Raw genomic sequence first — 20,552 nt, 5'->3', positions numbered from 1 at the left:
CAAAAGTTCCACGACCGAACACAAAAACAAAATGAGGGGGGGGGGGTGAGAAATGAAAACGGTACGCTCTAGGTGTGACATAGATTATGATTTCAATTTTTAAAAGGTATTTTTTTTCCATTTTTCTCTCTCTTGCGAGTATTTAGAAATTTTAACTGTACGTCGTGCTCCTTCATTATAGGTCTCTACTTCTTATGCAAGTAACCAGCATCACCAGATTATTGTGACAAAGAACCATTTCCTGAATGAGACTTTCTATCATAAATATCCTGTTAAATGATATTCATTTTCAAACTATGCACATTCATGGATCTCGATAATATCTATCTATCTATCTATCTATATGTCTGTCTGTCTGTCTGTCTGTCTGTCTGTCTATATGTCTGTCTATCTATCTATCTATCTATCTACCTACCTACCTACCTTGGTACAACCTTAACAATCCGACGTTTCATTTTTCCATGAAGTAATGTTACATGCACACTTAGCGTAACATTACGCTTGTTTGCATAAGCAATGTAAATATGTAACAAAACCTGAAAATAAAAAAGGTGCTTAATGTGTTAGGTAATCATTTTTTTTTCAATCAATTTTTTTTATATCTTAGGCCTATACATTGAACGTTCCCGTATAAAATGGACCTTGGGCTATTGTATCTTTACCCTTCGTTGCGCAAGCGTGAACAATAAACATAAATTTGTGATATTGATCAAAATTAATAACGTCTGTACGTTCTGTAGGTAAGTCTGATAACAGAAAATGAATATCGTCATAGCGTTTAACGATATCTTCTTTATACCGTACTTCTCTGAAGAAAAAGAATGTTATGTACATGGTTTGTTTTAAAAGTGAAGTTGGTTTGAGAAAAGAGTGAATGCAATAATTTCATTTCATAAAAAATATATATCGTTTTTTCATCCCAATGCATCTAAACTCCTTGCCAATCTTCCTTTTCACTGAAATAAAAACGAAGAGCTTGTATTTATGATAAAATAAACTAAGATTTGTGGAGTTTGTTTATAAGGGATGGGAGCAGGGGCCTGTCGCAAAAAACTTTTGCCATAAAAGTCTCGGGCAAACAAATTAATGTATTCCATTGACACATAAAAAATGTCTGTAAAAAGTTGCCAGAGATTTTTCTTTTATTCAGCAGGTCCCAGGTGGGAAACGAAGGTTGATTACAGTCATGATTGCCAATTGTGATATACGATGATAAGTAAAACGAGATGAAAAAAATCTAAGAATTTGTTTAAAAAACCAACAAACCGAAGAATGATGCCTTAAAATTACAAGCTTATAGGAACAGTGCAAATAAGCTTGTCACATTTTAACAGCACGAATATATAAATGGTTAAGATGAGAAACAAAACCTAAGTTGAGAAGAGAAACTAAAAGTAAATTAAGAAGAGAAGAATCACAACAGAGCGAGAGAGAAAGAAAATGGAGAAAGGGAGAAAAGAGAAAATCAGAGAGAAGAAGAAGTAGAAGCGATAATATTTCCTTAGATATCGCACTTCTTTAGGCATTTTACCGAATTTGAGCTTGGAACGATTTGTGGAGTTTGTTTAAAATGGCTAGAATCGGGTGTGAAACGAAAGATGATTAACTTGATGATGGCTATTTCTTGTTTACGATTTGTAGCATGAGGTCCTTGTGTAACCATAACGAAATCCAAGAGTTTGTTTTTAAAAACTAAATTATATAAGGATGCCTTCAAATTACAAACTTTGGAACATTAATGCAAATAAACTTGTCACGTATGCCCTGTGAATATGTAAGTTAAAACAATTCAAAATAGAAGTATAACAAGAGGGCCAGGGAAAAAAGAAAAGAGGAAAAACGAGGGAAAAGATAGAAGAAGAAAAGAAGAAGGAGGAGAAGAAGACGAAGAAGAAGAAGAAGAAGACTTTTTTTGACTTTTCAAAGTAAAACTTTATTTACATTGCATATAATAAATAATACAAATAAAAATATACAGACATTGATGCACTTAATATGTCAAGTGTTTGTGAGCTAAACAATAAACAAAACAATCAATAAGTAATACATAAAGCGGAAGACATTAAACAATTCATGAACAAGCAATAAATTTAACAATAGAAAACAAGAAAAAATTTTTAAATGTACTGAATACTGACGACAGATGATTACAGAACTACAGTATCATCAGTATTTAAAACGATTTTACTGTGGGAAGTTATTAATTTCCATAAAGAGCTTTGCTCAAAAAAAATCAATCATAAAATACCGAAGGAGGTACACAAAATCTTAGGCATAACATAAAAATAATAGCAAAGAAAATATGTGATCACGTCAAAACAATTAAATCAACCATGTGAGACTATCGTTATCCAAAAGAAAGAGTACATTATTGGGTGACCATGTTTTAAGAAATAAAGCCAAATTGCTTTGTAATTTGTAGAATTCATAATCAATAATGACTCTGTTTTTAATTCTAAATTTCCAAAACGGAAGCGGATCAAAAAAACGAGAGGTTCGGTAAAGCCAATATAATGTGCTTTTAAGACTAACAATAAGAAAGTTGGATAGGCGCACGGCTTCCCTGCTACGACCTCTTGCATGTGGAACCAAGGTCCAGTAGAGGTCAAAGTCAATGTTCACTTCGGGCAAAAGACATGAAAGGAGGTGGTGAAGAAGATCCAAGGCCGGTTGAATAGAAGTGCACTCGATAAAGAGGTGTAATATAGTTCCTTTCTTGCCACACCATCCACATGAAGAGGAGATGTCGGAATTAAGGTGATGAAGAACGGCAAGCGACGGAAGGACATTATGTAATAGTTTGTACTGAGTGTCCCCATCTTTCTTAGACGAAGGATAGTAGTAGATTTCAGTCCAGTTGATTAGTGTAGATGGGGAAAGTATCCCAATCTCGTGCCAATGAGTAACTTGAGTTCTAGGAAGAAAGTTAATAGAACGGTTGAGGATTCGATATATCGATTTAGTGGGTGTGGCAAGAATGTTCTTGTTGTCCTTAGTTATAATCGAGAACGGAGAGTTGATAGGTTCAGCCAGATTGTGAAGATGAGTTGAAACTATTGACAGTCTAAGTCCGCTGTTTAAAAAGAATCTGGGAAACAAACTGGAAATCACTTTGTGAAGTCGAGAGAGGTCAAATTCCAAGAGCCGTAAAGATGGACGCTGCAGGGTGGATGTGATGGCGACCTCGTCTGCTCGGAGCCAGGTACCGTTGTTTGGGTTTACAAGATGTTTGACGAGTTTGATTCCACATGCAAATAATCTAGCAGGGAAGATCTTGTCGCCATCCAGTGTGTAATGAAGAAATTTATAATAATTCAAAGGAATATTGAACACATGGTTGACAGTGAAGGACGATGTCTCGATGCTGGCTCCAGAGATACCCCAAGCACGCAAAATTTCCGAATAGAAACAAGGAAGACTGGTATAAAACTTTGGGTCTAATTCAGTCAGAAACAAAGAAAAATCAAAATTTAATTTCTTATATCTCCGAAGATTATAAGAACAAAAGGTATACGCGGGATGAGAACAAAGATTGAGATAACGCTGTAAAAAGGCAAAACGAAACGTGAGTGTTCGTGCTTGGAGACATACCAAACCAAGTCCACCTTTGTTAGGTTGTTGAAACAGAATTTGCTTTCTTAAAAGATGTCGTTTTCCGGACCAAACAAAATTAATAAGCATTTCTTGGAGTTCATCCAGTATTTGCTGAGGGGGAGATAAAACTGCAAGGCAATGAAACAGTTTAGATGCAGCTAGTTGATTAGCAATAATGATTCTGCCTTTGAAGGATAGACAAGAAGAAAGAGAACTCCATCGAGATAGAGTCTTATTTAATTTTTCTTTACACTTTATCCAGTTGTTGTATACAAAATTATTGTTATTACCCAGATGAACTCCAAGAAAAAGGAGACCATCACAATTCCATTTGAAATCAAGGGGCCTGTCTCTACGTTTCGACCATGATCCAGCCCACAGTCCTTGAGATTTTACATGATTAAGGCAGGCGGCCGAGGCCTTACTAAAAGTGTTATATGTATCAAGAATAATATCAAAGCCTTTGTCTTCAGTGACAAAAATTGATATATCATCTGCATATGCAGAGACTGAGACATTCATATCCGTGTTAGGTAAAGAAAAAGAACATGAAGCAAGATTAACTTTTAACTTGTGCAGCAAAGGTTCTATGGCTATCGAATACAGAAGGCCAGACAAAGGGCAACCTTGGCGTATGCCTTTTTGAAAAGGAAAAGGCGCAGTGAGGGATCCACACACTTTGACTAAGCCCTCGGCATCATTATACAAAAGTTGAATACAAGAAATGAAAAATTCTCCAATACCCATAGCTCTCATAGTGTTAAAGAGATAATTATGATCTACATTATCAAAGGCTTTCCTTTGATCCAAATTTACTACTGCAAGAGGGGTATCATTACAATTAGAATAGTGTACAATGTCTCGGATCAAATTTAAATTATCATAGATTGTTCGATCTGGAACACAATACGTTTGGTCTTCTGAAACAATATTAGAGATATAATGTTTTAGTCTATTAGCAAGTACCTTTGCAAAAATTTTGTAGTCATTATTCAGAAGAGAGACTGGTCGCCAGTTGGCAATGTCTGCCAGGTCTCCCTTTTTAGGAATCAGTGTAATCACTGTCCTACGAAAAGTATGTGGAAGGGTTCCAGTACTTATGGCATATTGTAATACAGAAAAAAGATCATTTTTTATCAAGGGCCAGAAAGTCTGATAGAATTCAGAAGAAAGTCCATCTAGACCAGGCGTTTTATTTTTCCCGAGCTGTTTAACAGCATTATCAAATTCATTAAGTGACAAAGGAGCATTAAGACTTTTTGAATCTTCAGTATCAAGTTTCAGTAAGTCAGATAAAATATTATCAACCGCATTATCATCAGTTGGCACACGACTGTACAAACTCTTATAGAAATTCCGAACGTGAATTTTAATATCACTCTGATCCTCTGTAATGTTACCCGAAGGGAGACGGGTACGAGAGAGTGATTTAAAAGTAGAGTTCGATTTTTCAAGACCGAAAAAATAAGCTGAGCTAGTGTCTATCTCATTTGCATATTGAAAACGTGACCTTACAAGAGCACCCTTGGCTTGATTCTTAAGAAGAATGTTTAATTCATTTCTTTGTTCAGCAAGGGCCTGCTGAATATCAGGCGTGAAGTCAGGCGAAGATTGCAATTTGTCGATGGTTTTGGTAATATTTAATAACGTTTCTCTCTTCTCATTGGCTAACTTGGAGCCGTACATTTGAGTGAGCGATTTAATGTGGTATTTACCAAAGTCCCACCATGATAGAATGTTAGGAAAGTTGGCTTTTTTATTTTGCCAGTCCGTCCAAAATTGATGAATGATATTTCTGTAATCGTTATCATCGAGAAGAGAATTATTAAGTTGCCAAAAAGCACTTCCTCTTGGCTTCTGTGGGGGGATTTTAATTTTCAGGGAAATTGCACAATGATCAGAGAGAGTGCAAGGCAGAATACGACAAGCGTGTATTGAAGGTATTAGAGGGAAAGACACATAAAAACGATCAAGTCTGGCTTTAGAAACACCATATACACTGTGAGGATTGTTTCTATGCCAAGAGAATTTCTTTTCATGTGGGTGAAGTCTTCGCCACGCATCACATAATTTATTACTTTCAATCACTTTCTTGAGGGCAGATGATATCTTAGGTCTATGCTCATTAGGCATGCACAATCTATCCAATGTTGGAGATAGGGTACAGTTAAAATCTCCCCCAATTAAAAAAACACCGTCACTGCACTGATTAACATGATGCGCAAGAAGACGAATGGCCTTAATAGCAAGGTTATCATCCTGTGGCATTAAAACATTATATAAATGATACATGCCACTATCAAACTCAATTTTAACATATAAGATATGACTATTAAGTATAACTAAGGAATCTGTGATGCTACAATGGTTATTCTTTACAAGGGTAGCAACTCCAGATCCTCGATTATGTCCGGGGGCACAAAAAGGTTTATAGGATGACCATAAATCCCAACAATGAGAATGCTGGGAGAGGTCATTTATTTCTTGTAAAAACACAATATCAGAATCAAAAGCAATGTTATCAACATAAGTAAAAACTGAGGCATTCTTCATGGCATTGGAGCAACCTCCAGTGTTAAGGGTGAGCAACGACAGAGTCATAAAAAAGGAAAGAAAGGCATGCATGTCTACGTTCATACTAAAAAAGAAAGAGGGTCATATTAGAGATCTAGTTTTTTGATCAATTTGTAAATCCTCTGCTGTGTACTTTTCGTAAACAGAGGACTGTTTCTCAAAGGTCTCAGTTGTCTAACAAGTCCTGGTATGTTGGAAGTGAATTTTTTTGCTACTTCTAGGGGTTTTTTTCCGTGCTTTAACAATTTTCAGAAATTTGCAAAGTTCCTTGGAAGAGAGGGGTCCTTGACTGGATGGGAATGAGGAAGCCCAGTCAAAGGATTCATCGTCAGTCTGTGCATCATCCCATACCGTTACGTCATCAGTGTCGGTAGTGTCTACCGTGGAAGCGGGAGAGGGTGGGGTTGGTGATGTAGAGAGTAGGACGGGAGTTGGGGAGGGAGGTTCTGAGGTCATAGGAGAGGAGACTTTTTTCATTAATTTCCGGGGTGGGGTAGGAGAGACAATTGAAATAAGTTTGGGGGAGTCTTCTACAGGAGGTACGAGAGGTTGTTTCCTTTTTGCGACAACATCTGCAAAGAGTCTGGAAGGGGCGGGCGGTGTTCCCCAAATGGTGTCGCAGGGGGTTTGGGTCAAAGGAGAGGTGGGGGCCTCGGGAAGAGGCATTTTGTCCCGGCTAATGCCCACGGAGTCGCTGCTAGTTTGACTATTATCATTGCTGTGCAGATTATTCGCGCCCTGAAAACTAGCAGAGGCTCCTTCAGCAGTCACGGCAGCTTTAGAGTGCGGAGAGGCTGGCGTAGGACTGGGGCCAATATAATTTTCTGTGCGTGCTGGGGACGCCCTCTTGTCAGTGGTTTCGGGTACAGACCGTTGTGGTTTAGGTTTAGATACTTTAGGGGATGACGTGGGTCCGATTTTCCTTTAGCTTGTGGGTTTTCAGACTCATCTTGACGGACTGATTTTTTGCAGTTCTTACTGAGATGGCCAGCCTCGCCGCACTCAAAGCAACGAGCCGCCTCAGTGGAAATAAAAACGCGATAATTGATACCAGCATGAGTGAAATTAATGAAATCGGGTGGAGTGACATTCGGACTAAGTAGCACCTGAACTTGACGACGGAAGGACATGATGTGAGCTAGATGTTTGTCCTTGAAACCAATGGAATAGGACGGATCTGTGAGACTACTTTACAGAAAGATGAAATTTGTTTGACAAGAACAGAATTGGGAATTTCAGTGTATACATTAGACAGTGTAATACGGGTTGTCGGCAAAGCTAAGGGTGAGATCTCAATAAAAGCGCCTTTAAAGGTCAAGCCGTTGTTCACCGCGCTCAGCACATCTTCTTTAGAATTCAGGTACATGGCAATTCTTTGGTTACTGATGCGGGAAGCAGACACTATACAATGGGCTGGAATTGTGTCTGCGAATGCCCTTATGTAATCATGAATAGGAACATGTGCAGCAGCCACAAAAGAGATACCATTGTTTCTGCTCATGGACGTAAAAGGCTCGGCAGCAGAAACAGGAACGGCAGCCTGAGCCGAACTGGTTCCCGGCTTGTCCCGGGAGGCCTGTCCGGCTTTACTGGCCATAGTGGCCAAAAAATTCCTGACACAAGGTCAACACAAAAATCCTTGAAAATACAAGTTATTAACAAGAAATAATAGGTGGACTTGGTTTGGTATGGTTATAAATGTGTACTAGTAGTACACTAGTTTAAAAAACTGTAAATAAAACAGTGTAAATTCAACAAAACTTACAAAAACTCTGGAGCTCGCTCGAGACACGTCCTTCTACAACAAAGAAGAAGAAGAGGAAGAAGAACTGAAGAAGAAGCAAAAAAGAAGAATAAGAAAAAGAAGAAGTAGAAGAAGAAGAAGAAAGAAGGAGGAGGAGGAGCTAGAGGAGGAGGAGAAGAAGAAGAAGAAGAAGAAGAAGAAGAAGCAGCAGAAGAAGCAGCAGCAGCAAAAGAACAAACTGCTCCATATAACATCGCGATGCATTATTTATACTCGATATTTTTCTGATTAACAGGAATTGAGTTGGGATCGATTTTTCTAAATTAGTGGAATCAGGTGGGAAACCAAGGATGATTAACTTAATGATTGGATGACCAATCTTGTTTACGATTTGTGGCATGAGGTCCCTTTGTAACCATGGCAACGAGATGGAAATTGGCTTAATAATATTTACCACCGCAAGGAGTAAGGATGAGAAACTAAACATGACACATACAAAAAAAATATAGGCGAAAGTTCGTAGTTTGTATTAAGTAAACATCACTGACCTGTAACCCTCCACAAAACAAAACCAATAAAAAACAACAACAAATAGAAAATCGCTAGACAATTCGCATTCTGCAATATTGGACTACGTGATGCTTGGAACCAGTAAAACATGTGCTTAAAAATGGTCACTTATCTGCATGTCTTGCAAGACGAAATTGACCAAGGAATTTTATCATTTAATTTAAATCAAAATTTTATATTGTCGCAACCCATCGATTTATTTTTCGTCGGATATTTGAACTTGTTGGATCATATTATTGTTACCATGGTTATTGTTATCAGCAAACTATTATCAACGTATTCTTTCGAATACTTAATTAACTGATAACAGAGTATAAAGGCAGCGATTTTGCTAATTACAATGGGCAACGTCATTTCTTTATGTATCGGAATACCATGCATGCTACTCAGCATGAAATTACGTGCAACCGGCCACGTTCTTTGATTAAATTGTCTCTCGTTGAATATTGTCAATATGAACCTAATATCTCTTAGTGCCTTTCCAAACACGTCAAATAGGCCCGATGCAGAAGTATACACGTCCACGATGTGACTAATGTTGTTGGCTTTTATAAAGTGGATTTTAGCAAGATGATAGCAGTATTTGAGCTGTCAATACACATTCTATTCAATCAAAATATAAGATATGTATATGTATGGTAATATTTGGTTTCCCCAAAAAGAGGTGTGTCTAATTTTCCGATTTTACTTGGATTACAATATTATTTCAGTGTTGATAAGACATGTAAGAGTAAGGCAAGTAAGGTTTAGGCGCGAACGATTTGTCATTATTAATATTGCATATAAACCTACCATTTTAAGCCGCAAATGCAGGATGGTACTTTCCGTTAATCATGTTAGACCGTTTGAATATTTTCAATTTGTAAATTTATTATAAGTGAACCATGCAGTGAATAACACGAGTAACGTTGTGGCCTAATTGTGATCGTTTTCATGGGCGTCACTCCGAATTTGAGGGGGGGGGGGGGTGGGCGGTGGCACACAACACATCGTCCATCGCTTTTCAGTTATTTTACAAATTATACCTTATCATATTGTTACATTTGTCATTTTACCCCATTTGTGAGAAAGCATGCGGAATGTTTGTCAATTATGAGAGTGACTTAGTATGCAAAAATCGATTCTTTATTTAGCAAGAAATCATATCGAACGAATCGAACATCGAACAAATTATAATCAAAGAATAAAGCCGTATTGCCAAGTATTATGATGACGATGATTAGGCCTAAACGCATACAATCCATACGTTTAAGCCATGGGAGTGTAATAAACTAAACGATTAATCACGTACTAGAACAATTTTATACAATTCTCGCTATTGTTATTTTGACACTCGATCCATCCTGCGTAATGTGGAAAGTTTTACGCATTTTTCGAGCATCAATTTTTTTTCGGGTCAGTTTAAGAAAAAGACAAACCTAGGAATGATAAATCGATTTTCTATAAATTTCAGTATAAATTGATCTTTTTATTGGACCGAAATGCTGGATATTTGTTTGCATTACATTTATCACCCGATCACCGTCATGTAGTAGAAGAATTATTGATCGAGTATTCTTTATAAGACCATTAGTAAAATTTAAATGACGAAATTCTAAGGTATTTGACCGGTATGTGTAGAAAGAAAAAAAAACACAATAAGACGTATTGCACAGATTGGTTAAATCCTATGAGGGTCATAAAAATGATAATGTGGTATTATTGCCGTATATCTATGACAAAATTATGTAATAATATTGATGCATTTCACGCCTTATAAAGTAATAAGCTGATCATCTAATCACGTAAAAAGGAACAATTTGAAACAATTTTCACTGTTATTATTTGGCATTTATTCCATCTTGAGTAATATAGGTCGCAGTAAGCATCTGACTTTCGGTAAGTTTGAAAGTGAAATCTTTAGATTGCCTGATCGAGTAGCTATCAAAAGGGGGTGGTTTTAGGTCGAAATTTCATCCAGGGCCTATGATTTAAAGAAAAAAGTGGTGGAAGAACAAATTAGAACAAGAAAGAGACAAAAAGAATTGGAAGACAGAAAGAAAGAAATAAAGAAATGAAAGAAAGAAAGAAATGAATGAAAGAAAGAATAAAACAGAAGTGATCTGGGTAGTGACATCTACTTTAGGTTATCCAAATCTTAACTCCGCCCCTTACGCCTCCCCGAGCTACAGAAATTTGTTCTAATAGTTCGAAGTCACTTCGCCGATAGTGCTCAAAGTGGGGGATTTCTCTCTTCCCTTTAAAGTTAAAAACACATTAAAACACAGAACCTCACGTTGAGAATATTACCGATCTCGATTAGATTCCAATTTTGAAATTTTCCGAGTGTGTTTGAGAGCTTGGCTGTAGTGCGTCGAGTCACGACCTGCGTGTTTTTCGGCGCGAAGTTATTTGGATTATAAATTATGACGGAATTGGTCTTGAATGACCGACAACGATTTTTATCGATATGGCCCGATTGGCTTTGTAATAATACACCATGTATAGTTAATAAAAAAATCGTTTTCGGAAATTGGCATTAGACAAGGGCCATCAAGTTTTATCATACATTTTAATGAAATTAATAATTTGTGAATGCCAGCGTTTATTTTTCAACAAGTTTCAATTTGTACATACGTGTGAGTGTGTAATACATAATGATACGATTTTGATTTTATGAAAGGAATGAAATGACAGCGCAACTTCACAGTTAGGGGGTGTTGCAAGAAAATATTTGCAATCAATTGCAAATACTCTGTTGCAATTTCACAAGTGATAGATCAATTTTGACTCTAGCAAATCAGATTTCCCTCCTCGCTTCAAGAAACAGATTAGCACAATTTGCATTTAATTTCAAGCCATATGATCATGATGATTGATTTGAGAACTGAAAATAGACTTGCAATTGATTGCAAGTTTCTTGCAACGTCCTCTTAGAAATAAAGCGATACAATTATACAGAAAATATGAATGAATGGAAATAGGAATAATGATAAACAGATACGTGAATGTCTATTTAAGTAAATTATTTCGAATAATGAGTAAATAGATACAAACACGACTAGATAGAAACAAAAAGATGAATAACCCAAAATGAACAAATTTACATAGTTATAAAATCTATAATGTTCACAGTCTGTGATAAACGGTATTGAAAGCTTTTCATGTATTTATGAACAAAGTTGTGAATCTATTAATACCCATCTATCTATGGAAAGACAAATCCTGAATCACGAATCTGAAATTATAATTTTGATATGATTACGCAAGCTAAAATAAACACCTTTGAGAATTGGTATTGGTGATAAAATGTTTTTGAGATAGAAAAAAAACTCTTAACTGCAAGTGATATAATGCTTATTGGGAAAAATTCAGGTTTGGAGGGATGGTCAGAAAAGGGCATATAAAAAAATATAATTTAGGAAGCGCTTGCTATAATAATGATCTCGGAATATTATCGGTCATTGGCATTTGATGTCATCGTTTTCTCTGTAATTCATGTTCATCAATGTCGCTTCATTTTTTAAAGCAGTAATCAATCATTACATTTCAAATCCTGTTCTTTCGGAAACTGATATACGGATCTGACTTTGTTTTTAATATTCAGTTACCAGCGATATGTTTATATAAAAAACGTCGTCACTCATGCTATTTATTTGAAATAGAGTAGGTCTTTCACCCGGCCATCATTTTCTTTATTCTATTATCACTTTCACATCACTTCCAAATATTGGAATTTATATTTAAGGATTAATGTAAGATAACAGCAATTATCTATAATACATGTATATCAAGAGGTCGCCGTCGATTTCAAACTTACCGCTCATATTGGTGATCTCCTGCGTTCATTAATTAATGCTTCTGTCATACAGTATCATAAAAATGTGGAGTTTATGTTGACTCTTTATTTTGTATTCATTGGCCCGTATTCTGATAGCAGGTTTAACTTAAACTCAGGTATAAAGTTGTGGTTTAAGTATGGCTAGCCAATTGTTACATAAATCACTGACAGAAGACATGACATACTTCAGCTCATTTGGCTTTGAAATCATTCATAATTGTATACGTTATGAAGCACCGAACCCGTTTCATAAAAGCTGTTCATAAGTTAAGAGTGACTTTAAGAACGAGTGGTGAACCTTTCTTACGCACTAAACCATTGCCAATGGTGTATATCGTTTACCAAATGAAAAAAAAATCACCAGTCGTTCTTAATTTACGAACAGCTTTACGAAGCACCCACCTGGAATATGAAATCGGTCATTGCCATTTGGTGTCAATGCTTTCTTCATAATGTTACTCTAAGCCGTCTAAAATATTGTGGCAAGATCAATCATTTGATGTAATTTCATGTTCTTTCAGAATATGATATCTCTGATGTGTAATTGCCTGTTCTTGTACCAGTAATTCATATAAAAAGTGTCGTATTGCTTGCACTTATCGGAAGTGCAGTTTGATCCGTAGATATGATAACAAGCTTTGCTCATCGGGGGGGGGGGGGGGGGGGTTAACTCTCTTAATAAAACTCTGAAAGATTTGTAAAAAATGATTTGACATAAAGTACCTTTCAAAGTCATTATATTCTCTAGTTCATCGCTGACAACAGCAATAAATGAAATAAAACAAACTAAACCGGAATTATATAGATGTCGGCCGGTCATTGCCACTTGGTATCAATATACTTTCCTGGTAAACTTTTGAAAAAAAACAATGATATAAATCATGCGACGCCATTTCATGTTTTTAGAAACGGATATCTGGAAGTATATTTCCTCATATGAAATTTATACCAGGAATTCTATCAAAGCTGACATTGATTTATTGACATTGAACAGTAATAAGTAAAATATATCTTCTTGAATTACTATGATCGGATGATGTCAAAGTATTGGAAATTTAAATTGATCCACGTCCTATTAAGCAGTGCACTCCCTTGTATTGCAATGGACGATAAAAACAGAAAATCTGTATTTTCAAAGCAAATAAAGAAGATTTTCAGTACATAGGCGATGTTTTTCGAGCGATGACATTTCCAATCTTGTGAACAAGTTCTCAAACCTCTCGTTATAAAAATAAGATTGGTGACATTATACGTGGTATGCTAGATTAGTATATGTTTTATTCCATAAACAGATTGACAATGAAAAATAGAGAATCAAATTAATTTTAGCGATCTTTTGAAAAGCAATCGATACATTCCCGGAGATTTTCCAATAAATGCCATGGTAATTGCAAATAACACCTACAATGTTTGCTTTCTGTGGCACGCAACCTGTGAAAATTAAAGGGATGATATTGCTCTTAATTTTTAAGAAAATACATAGACAACAATGTCCGCATTTGCTGAATAAAAGGAGAGATTCTTTCAGAGTTTATAATAATGCTGTATTTAAATAAATCATAGTATGGTGTACACGAACCACAAAAATTATGTGATGACATATCAAAAATCTAAACTGTTGCACGTCTTGTCATTTTTAAATATAGCGCAATTCGATATTAGACGTTGGAAAAAAAAGCAGACGAGCTTCTCTCTCGACTAAACTGCTAAGTGAAATGTAAGCAAATTAATATATAATCGCAAATGCATTATTGAATCACGCGTAATGCAATGAGAACATCTCCAAGTCAGACTATAATAGCTGATTCCTAAGACTGCATAAAACATGACTGCCCTAAAATCAATGTCGTACGCCCTTTAGACATGTTGGGTACGTATGGAAGGTTTTTGTTTCCACGACAACATAATCTTTCAAGCCCGAGAGACGGTAGAATGACTATTGTAATCTAGAATAGTTTGGTATCGCGAAGACAAAAAAACACACAAAATAATGAAATCACGAAAGAGAGCTGAATGATACATCTCTGATCTTTGAACAAGTAAATCGAACGTTATTTTCTTCCTTTTTCTTAAGTCAGCGGTAAATTCCCAGGGCGAGAATTCGACCCGATAGAAAGATGTTATTTAGAAAAAGACGAGTTACGCAAAAATGGGGAGTAAGAACGCTGATGTACATTATTTTGAAAGCCCCCCCCCCATAAAAAAGGGTTTCCGGTCTGCATTTCAAAATGGAAATCAAATTGGTCCCGAGAAATTTTAAAGGAAAAAAATAAAGGATTTCACAACAAAATGATGAATGATTACATTTCTAAATTTGTACACGTCTTCCAGAATACTTGGGGGTGCTGTCTATGGAGAATGACACACGCATTACCCCCAGCTACCCAGGGCCATGGAAGGGGGGACTGAAGATCTTTTTCAAACAGTATCTGTAATGCTATCGAAAGCACATAATACGCTATCACTATTATATTTACAAGCACGGGACTGGAATTAAGTGTGTGAACATGAACAAAAAATATCACGGAGGAAGGGCGGGGGGCGTATCTGGCCCCGAGATAGATATCTGGGCCCCGTCTTACAAAGATTCACGATTGATCCGATCAACCGATCACAACTATGGAAAGTCATGCAACTTCAGCATCTATAATGCATGTTTATTCTTTTTTTTCTAGATATCCTCTTAAGTCATATACATTCATCATTTTCTTGAAAACCCAATTTGCTTTTTTTTGCTTAATATAAAGGACATTGTGCAAATTTCCTGGAGAAAAAAATTATGACATAAATTATATGCATTTCCATAATAGTTTACGTGGTTTAGGTTGATTGGATCAATCGTTACTCTTTGTAAGACTGGACCCTTACATGCTAATTTAGTCTTTTTTACCAGGGAGAAGCATATACTCCGCATCTTCTACATCTCCTTGTTTCCATTAAAGTTGCCATCCAGTGTCTCCTTGACCTAAAAGACATTTTTAAAATCTTATTATCTTTCCCCTTTTGAAAAGTGACCTAAACTAACACAATCTGACGCAGTATAATATATCGGAAATATTCAGGTTTTGTCTTGTTGCTACTTACAAGAAGCAGATGTTCCGCTTGCGTTGAGAAGGAGGTAAGTGCCAAAGAGGTTGAATTGAATTTCACACGAATCAAATCAATCCATGGAAGGAGTATATAGGGAAAATGAAAATACAGAAGCATCAGAGTTACATCACAAAAGTCCAAGTTGTAAATTATTTTCGAGTATACATCTCACTTCTTGATAACGGATAGATTTGCCATATTCAGTTGGGGTGACAAAAGTAATTGATATCAATATTGATGTAATCTTATACTCATTTTGCCAATATTAGGGAACAGCATATTGCTTGACTTTGTGAAATATTCTTTGCCGGATTATATTGCTGAAGTAATCCCTATATAAAATAGGCCATTTCATTGCTTCAATCACATTTACATTATCCTCTACTTATTATTTACTTTCAATCATCATTCAGAGAAAAGAAAACAGAAAATTTACAAAAAGATAATAACAGACTCATTCTGTATATTGTTCACCTATGGAAGCTTAAAAGTGCAACTGAGATGTTGAGATAATTATCTTGGGAAGTCGACATCATGATAGCAAAAAATCAGATGAAGAGATCCCGGATCTCGTCATGTCGACATCTTGTAGAAGAGATGATTAGATGACAAGATCCCGGATCTCGTCATGTCGACATCCTTTAGAAGAGATGATCAGATGGCAAGATCCCGGATCTCGTCATGTCGACATCTTGTAGAAGAGATGATCAGATGACAAGATCCCGGATCTCGTCATGTTGACATCTTGTAGAAGAGATGATCAGATGACAAGATCCCGGATCTCGTCATGTCGACATCCTTTAGAAGAGATGATCAGATGACAAGATCTTCGATCCATGATCATGTCATCTGATCATCTCTTCTAAAAGATGTAGACATGACGAGATAGAAGATCTTGTCATCTGATCATCTCTTATACAAGATGTCAACATGACGCGATAGAAGATCTTGTCATCTGATCATCTCTTCTGAAATATGTCGACATGACGAGATGCGGGATCTCGTCATCTGATCTTTTGCTATCATGATGTCGACTTCCCAAGATAATTATCTCAACATGTCGGTAGCACTTTTAAGCTTCCATAACACCAGATTTTTTTTTGCAATTTATAAGAACAGGTATTAAAAAATGAAGGAAGTGGGATTGTCACAGGAAATTTGTCAAGTTTCATTCACCAAATCCCAATTTCTATGATTTTACTTAATGCTTTTAAGATTACACAGTGCAAGATTACAGGTGTTATTGAAACTCAGCTGTAGTGACCCTTTCCAGGATAATTTTTCTAACAACGTAGGTATGGCAGTGAAACTGGATTGGTAAATCGAGGCTGATACTGTATGTCGAAAGTAGAATCATGTTGACCATAGCTATTCGGCCTACCTCGAGTTATAATAAGAATGATATATCGACCTTTTAATTATGTTGCCATTTTAAGGGGCAAAACGTGCTCATGATATAGTTTCAAATTATGGATGACTCGTGTATTAATGTCTAGACAGTTTTTTTTTTATTTGACCATGCATCTTTTCCTGCACTGCAAAGTTTACAAGCGAGTTTGACAAAGTAGTATAACCGATCGCGATCTATATATATCATACGTCTTGAAGTCTTCTAACTCTTATTTTAGTAGTCGGTAAGCCCGTAAATACACAGGATAACATTTATTCAAGGCGAAAAAAAAATCGATCTTTAAAAAAGGTAAAGGAAGCATATTCGAATCAACATTTGCACACGCCCCATGTTTAATCTGTTGAGTACACACGATCAGTGTGTTAATGCATCATTATCGATCCTGTAAATACATTCCAATGTATTCCTACGAGGTATCCCCAAAAATAATTCTGGAAAGGTTTTGGAATCTTTCTTGGTTGTCAAATATCATTCAAACAATAAAATGATCAGAAAAAAGTTGCCCATGGTACTGCTTAAAATGGGTGCATGGGCACAAAATCATCACCTGGCAATATGGTAACGATAATGGACTAGTTTCAGGAATTGAGGAAATTCGGTCGATTAAAAATGAATTTTCATTTTCGCAATCTTGATTATTATAAACCTTCTATATAACTTGCTCGAAGTGAGCAGTGGGCAAATTTTGATACAGCTAAACTCGACGGTAAAAGTAACGAGTAACTTTTTCAGAATCGATAGTTCACAAAATAAAAATATACATTTGACCGATATTACGAAAAATCAATTCAAAATATATTTCAATCAGACAGTCATAAAAATACGGGTATAGACATATTTGACAAAAACATGGGATTCGGAGCCCCTGGAAGTTTTTATTTAAAAAAAATTGTGGGTGGGTTAACACCATGATACGATTAAACACCGTCTAAGATATACACATGTTTGTTTGTTTATTTATCGAATGATTTATTTATACTTTTGAAAATTATTCATTAGTTTATTTTCTAACTAGCACATCATTGATGTGGAGCTCATCCGGCATCTCGCAAAGAAAATTTAACACTATTCTTAATTTCAGCCCAGTTGAAACTTTAGTGAATTATATCGGTGACATATATTGAGGAAACAGAATTGAAATTGATGAAGAAATGATAGAGAAGAAGCATTTTTTGTGATTTATGAATGAATTTCGCATAAAATAGCATCTGTAGTCAAAATTTCAAAATTCAGTGTATAAGTTTGGTGAACCTCGTGCAGCTGTACCAGATGGAAAAAAAATCAAAATCAGTCAACAAATAAAGAAGCATTTTATATTGATTTTTAAAAATACTCGAAATTAAAATTAAAACAATTCTAGTCAAAATTTCACAATTTTGTACAGATGTTTGGTGAAACTCATAAAGCTTTACCAGATGGAAGAAAAAAAATCAAAATAGGTCATACAACAAATAAAGAATAAGAGGCATTTTCTGTGGTTTAAGAAAAAAAACATATAAATTAGCATAAATAGCTTTCTACTCAAAATTTCAAAGTTCTGTGTAATGTTTGGTGAGCCTCATGAAGCTCTACCAGATGGAAGAAAAAATCAATATCAGTCAACAAATTAAGAAGAAGAAGCATTTTATGTGAATTTTTAAAAGTACGCATAAATAAGCATATTTAATGAGTTTCAAACTTCTGTGTAGAAGTTTTGAATAACCCATCTAGTGCTATCATAATAAAGCAAACATAATTGAAATCGGGCTTGTAATGACGAAGAAGAAGCATGTTGAAATTGTGGACGGACGCCACGCCACAGCATAAGCTCATCTGGCCCTTCGGACTGGATGAGCTAAAAGAGTGACAGTATTCAAATCCGTAATGCTTATAATATACGAAATGCTCCCTCTCTTTTGTTCTTACCCATCCAGGCTCTTACTATGAAACACTTTCTTGTTGTTCTGAATAACCATCCACCCTTCCCCCTTTTCTCCACATTAAATCTAAATTTCCATTTCTATTAGGCATTTTCTAGTAAAAAAAAGCAATCAACATCTGAATACAAGACGATTTCGTTATTTTCATGTCAGGAACGCTAGCAATTATGTCCAATCCCGAGGGTGTCTGTTCATTCTTATCTGACAGCGAAGATGAAATACACAATCACTCAACTGTGACCTTAATTAAGAAATACATGTCTTACAAAGAGTTGGTATCGCGGAATAGAACATGACTTCTTGCTCTCATTTTTGTTCTTGATTAATCTAACATACAAATATTTGTGTATCCATGCGTGTAGACGTCTGAAACGGGGTCTCGGAAAAGATTCAAGAAAATGGAAAGTTAGAAGACATGTAAAATGTTACTTTTTTATCTCCATATATTGGTAAGGCCTTTTCATTTACTGGATTGGTTATTCCCTCGGGCAAAGATGACTTAATGGATTTGCTTTTTCGAAGAAGCAGTTTTTGTTTGCAAGTTTGTGAATCTGAAAAAAGTGAGATGAGTCGCAAGGGTAATTGATATCATTTTGAATGTGTCGAAACTCTGCAGTATTAATCGTAAAGCTGTCAAACTTACAGCCAATCAGAGGGCAGGATTGACAAAACTCGTATCTGCGCACGTTTCATTCCAGGTACAGAGGTAGAGACTACGCATCCGATACGACGAATTTTTTTTTTTAAGATTTCACAGTTTGAATTATATGAAGTTCCAAGAAGTGAAATTATTTTATTCAAATTTCGGGACAATGTTAGGAGTAATAGAATATTGAATTTGCTACCCCATTTTATATTATCAACTAGTTCCGCTCGGCAAGAAATCGGTATTTGTAGGAGTGACTCTCGTTTCAGGTTAATGTCAGAAAAAAGGTTTCACGACCAATATGACCAAGAGAACGAAAGAGGAAGAGAGAGGGGGGGGGGGAGATTTAAAGGAAAAGAGGCAAAATATGATTTATAATTTTTTTTGATATTGTGACAAAATGTGTCACTATCACAATGATTTTTTTAAGGTCAAAATTTCTGATAGCTCGTTTCCTCGATCGCAGCTTTTAAAAAAAATCATCTTGCCCCATATCATACGTCTAACCTAAATAAAATCACAGCACTCTCTTTTGAGGTATTTCGCTATAGTGTGCACTGATTTTTTGACAATATACAATGTATTTATTTTCAAAGACATGTAAAAGGAGGTCACGTTCTCACCCTGATTGATTGGTCATAGTCATCAAGGTTCGTTAACAAGAGATCGAACATGATGGATACTTGACCACAATTGCCAGGCCATTAACGGCTCCATTAGTATTCCGGTCTTGTTTTATCATATCCCAGTCTGGGATGAGAGATATGGAGTGTGAATATAGGAGTTTGGTTGTGGTATAGGGGCTCGGGGATGGGTTGTAGGTGAATAGGAGTGGATAGGGACTGGTGAGAGGGTAAAGGGGCTGAGGAGGGGGTATAGGGGCTAGGAGAGTTGTCTACAGGACTGGGGTGGGACTTAAAGATCGGAGGATGCGGTAAACACACTCTAAAAAAATATTGGGTAAAAACGATCCATGAGGCTAAATATGTGTCCAACCAACATTGGGCATTTCTTTTGAGCATTTTTATTTATCCAGTGTGATGAAAATTTTGCCCATTTTAAAGCAATTGCTGCCCACTTTTTAACTATACTGGACAATATGCTTCCCACATAGTTGGTAAAATACAGCCCCAAATTGGTCGGATACATAATTACCCTCATGCTGGTTAAGATTCTACCCAATA

The 20,552-nt window shown here is 36.0% G+C and overlaps 1 protein-coding gene across 1 annotated transcript in view; it reads right to left on the bottom strand.

Moving 5' to 3' along the window:
- Positions 1–2,322: 2,322 nt before the first annotated feature.
- LOC121412845 overlaps positions 2,323–20,552 on the bottom strand; it is a 35,378-nt gene continuing 17,148 nt past the window's right edge. Inside the window, exons 2-3 of the mRNA XM_041605605.1 lie at positions 7,934–7,997; positions 2,323–3,437 (exon numbers count right to left, since the gene is read on the bottom strand). Of these exons, the coding sequence (XP_041461539.1) occupies positions 2,323–3,437; positions 7,934–7,997 (1,179 nt within the window). The remainder of the gene's footprint in view (positions 3,438–7,933; positions 7,998–20,552) is intronic.

This window comes from Lytechinus variegatus, chromosome 4 (genome assembly GCF_018143015.1).
Source record: "Lytechinus variegatus isolate NC3 chromosome 4, Lvar_3.0, whole genome shotgun sequence".
NCBI lineage: Eukaryota > Metazoa > Echinodermata > Echinoidea > Temnopleuroida > Toxopneustidae > Lytechinus > Lytechinus variegatus.
This window is presented reverse-complemented; position numbering and strand designations above follow the sequence as displayed.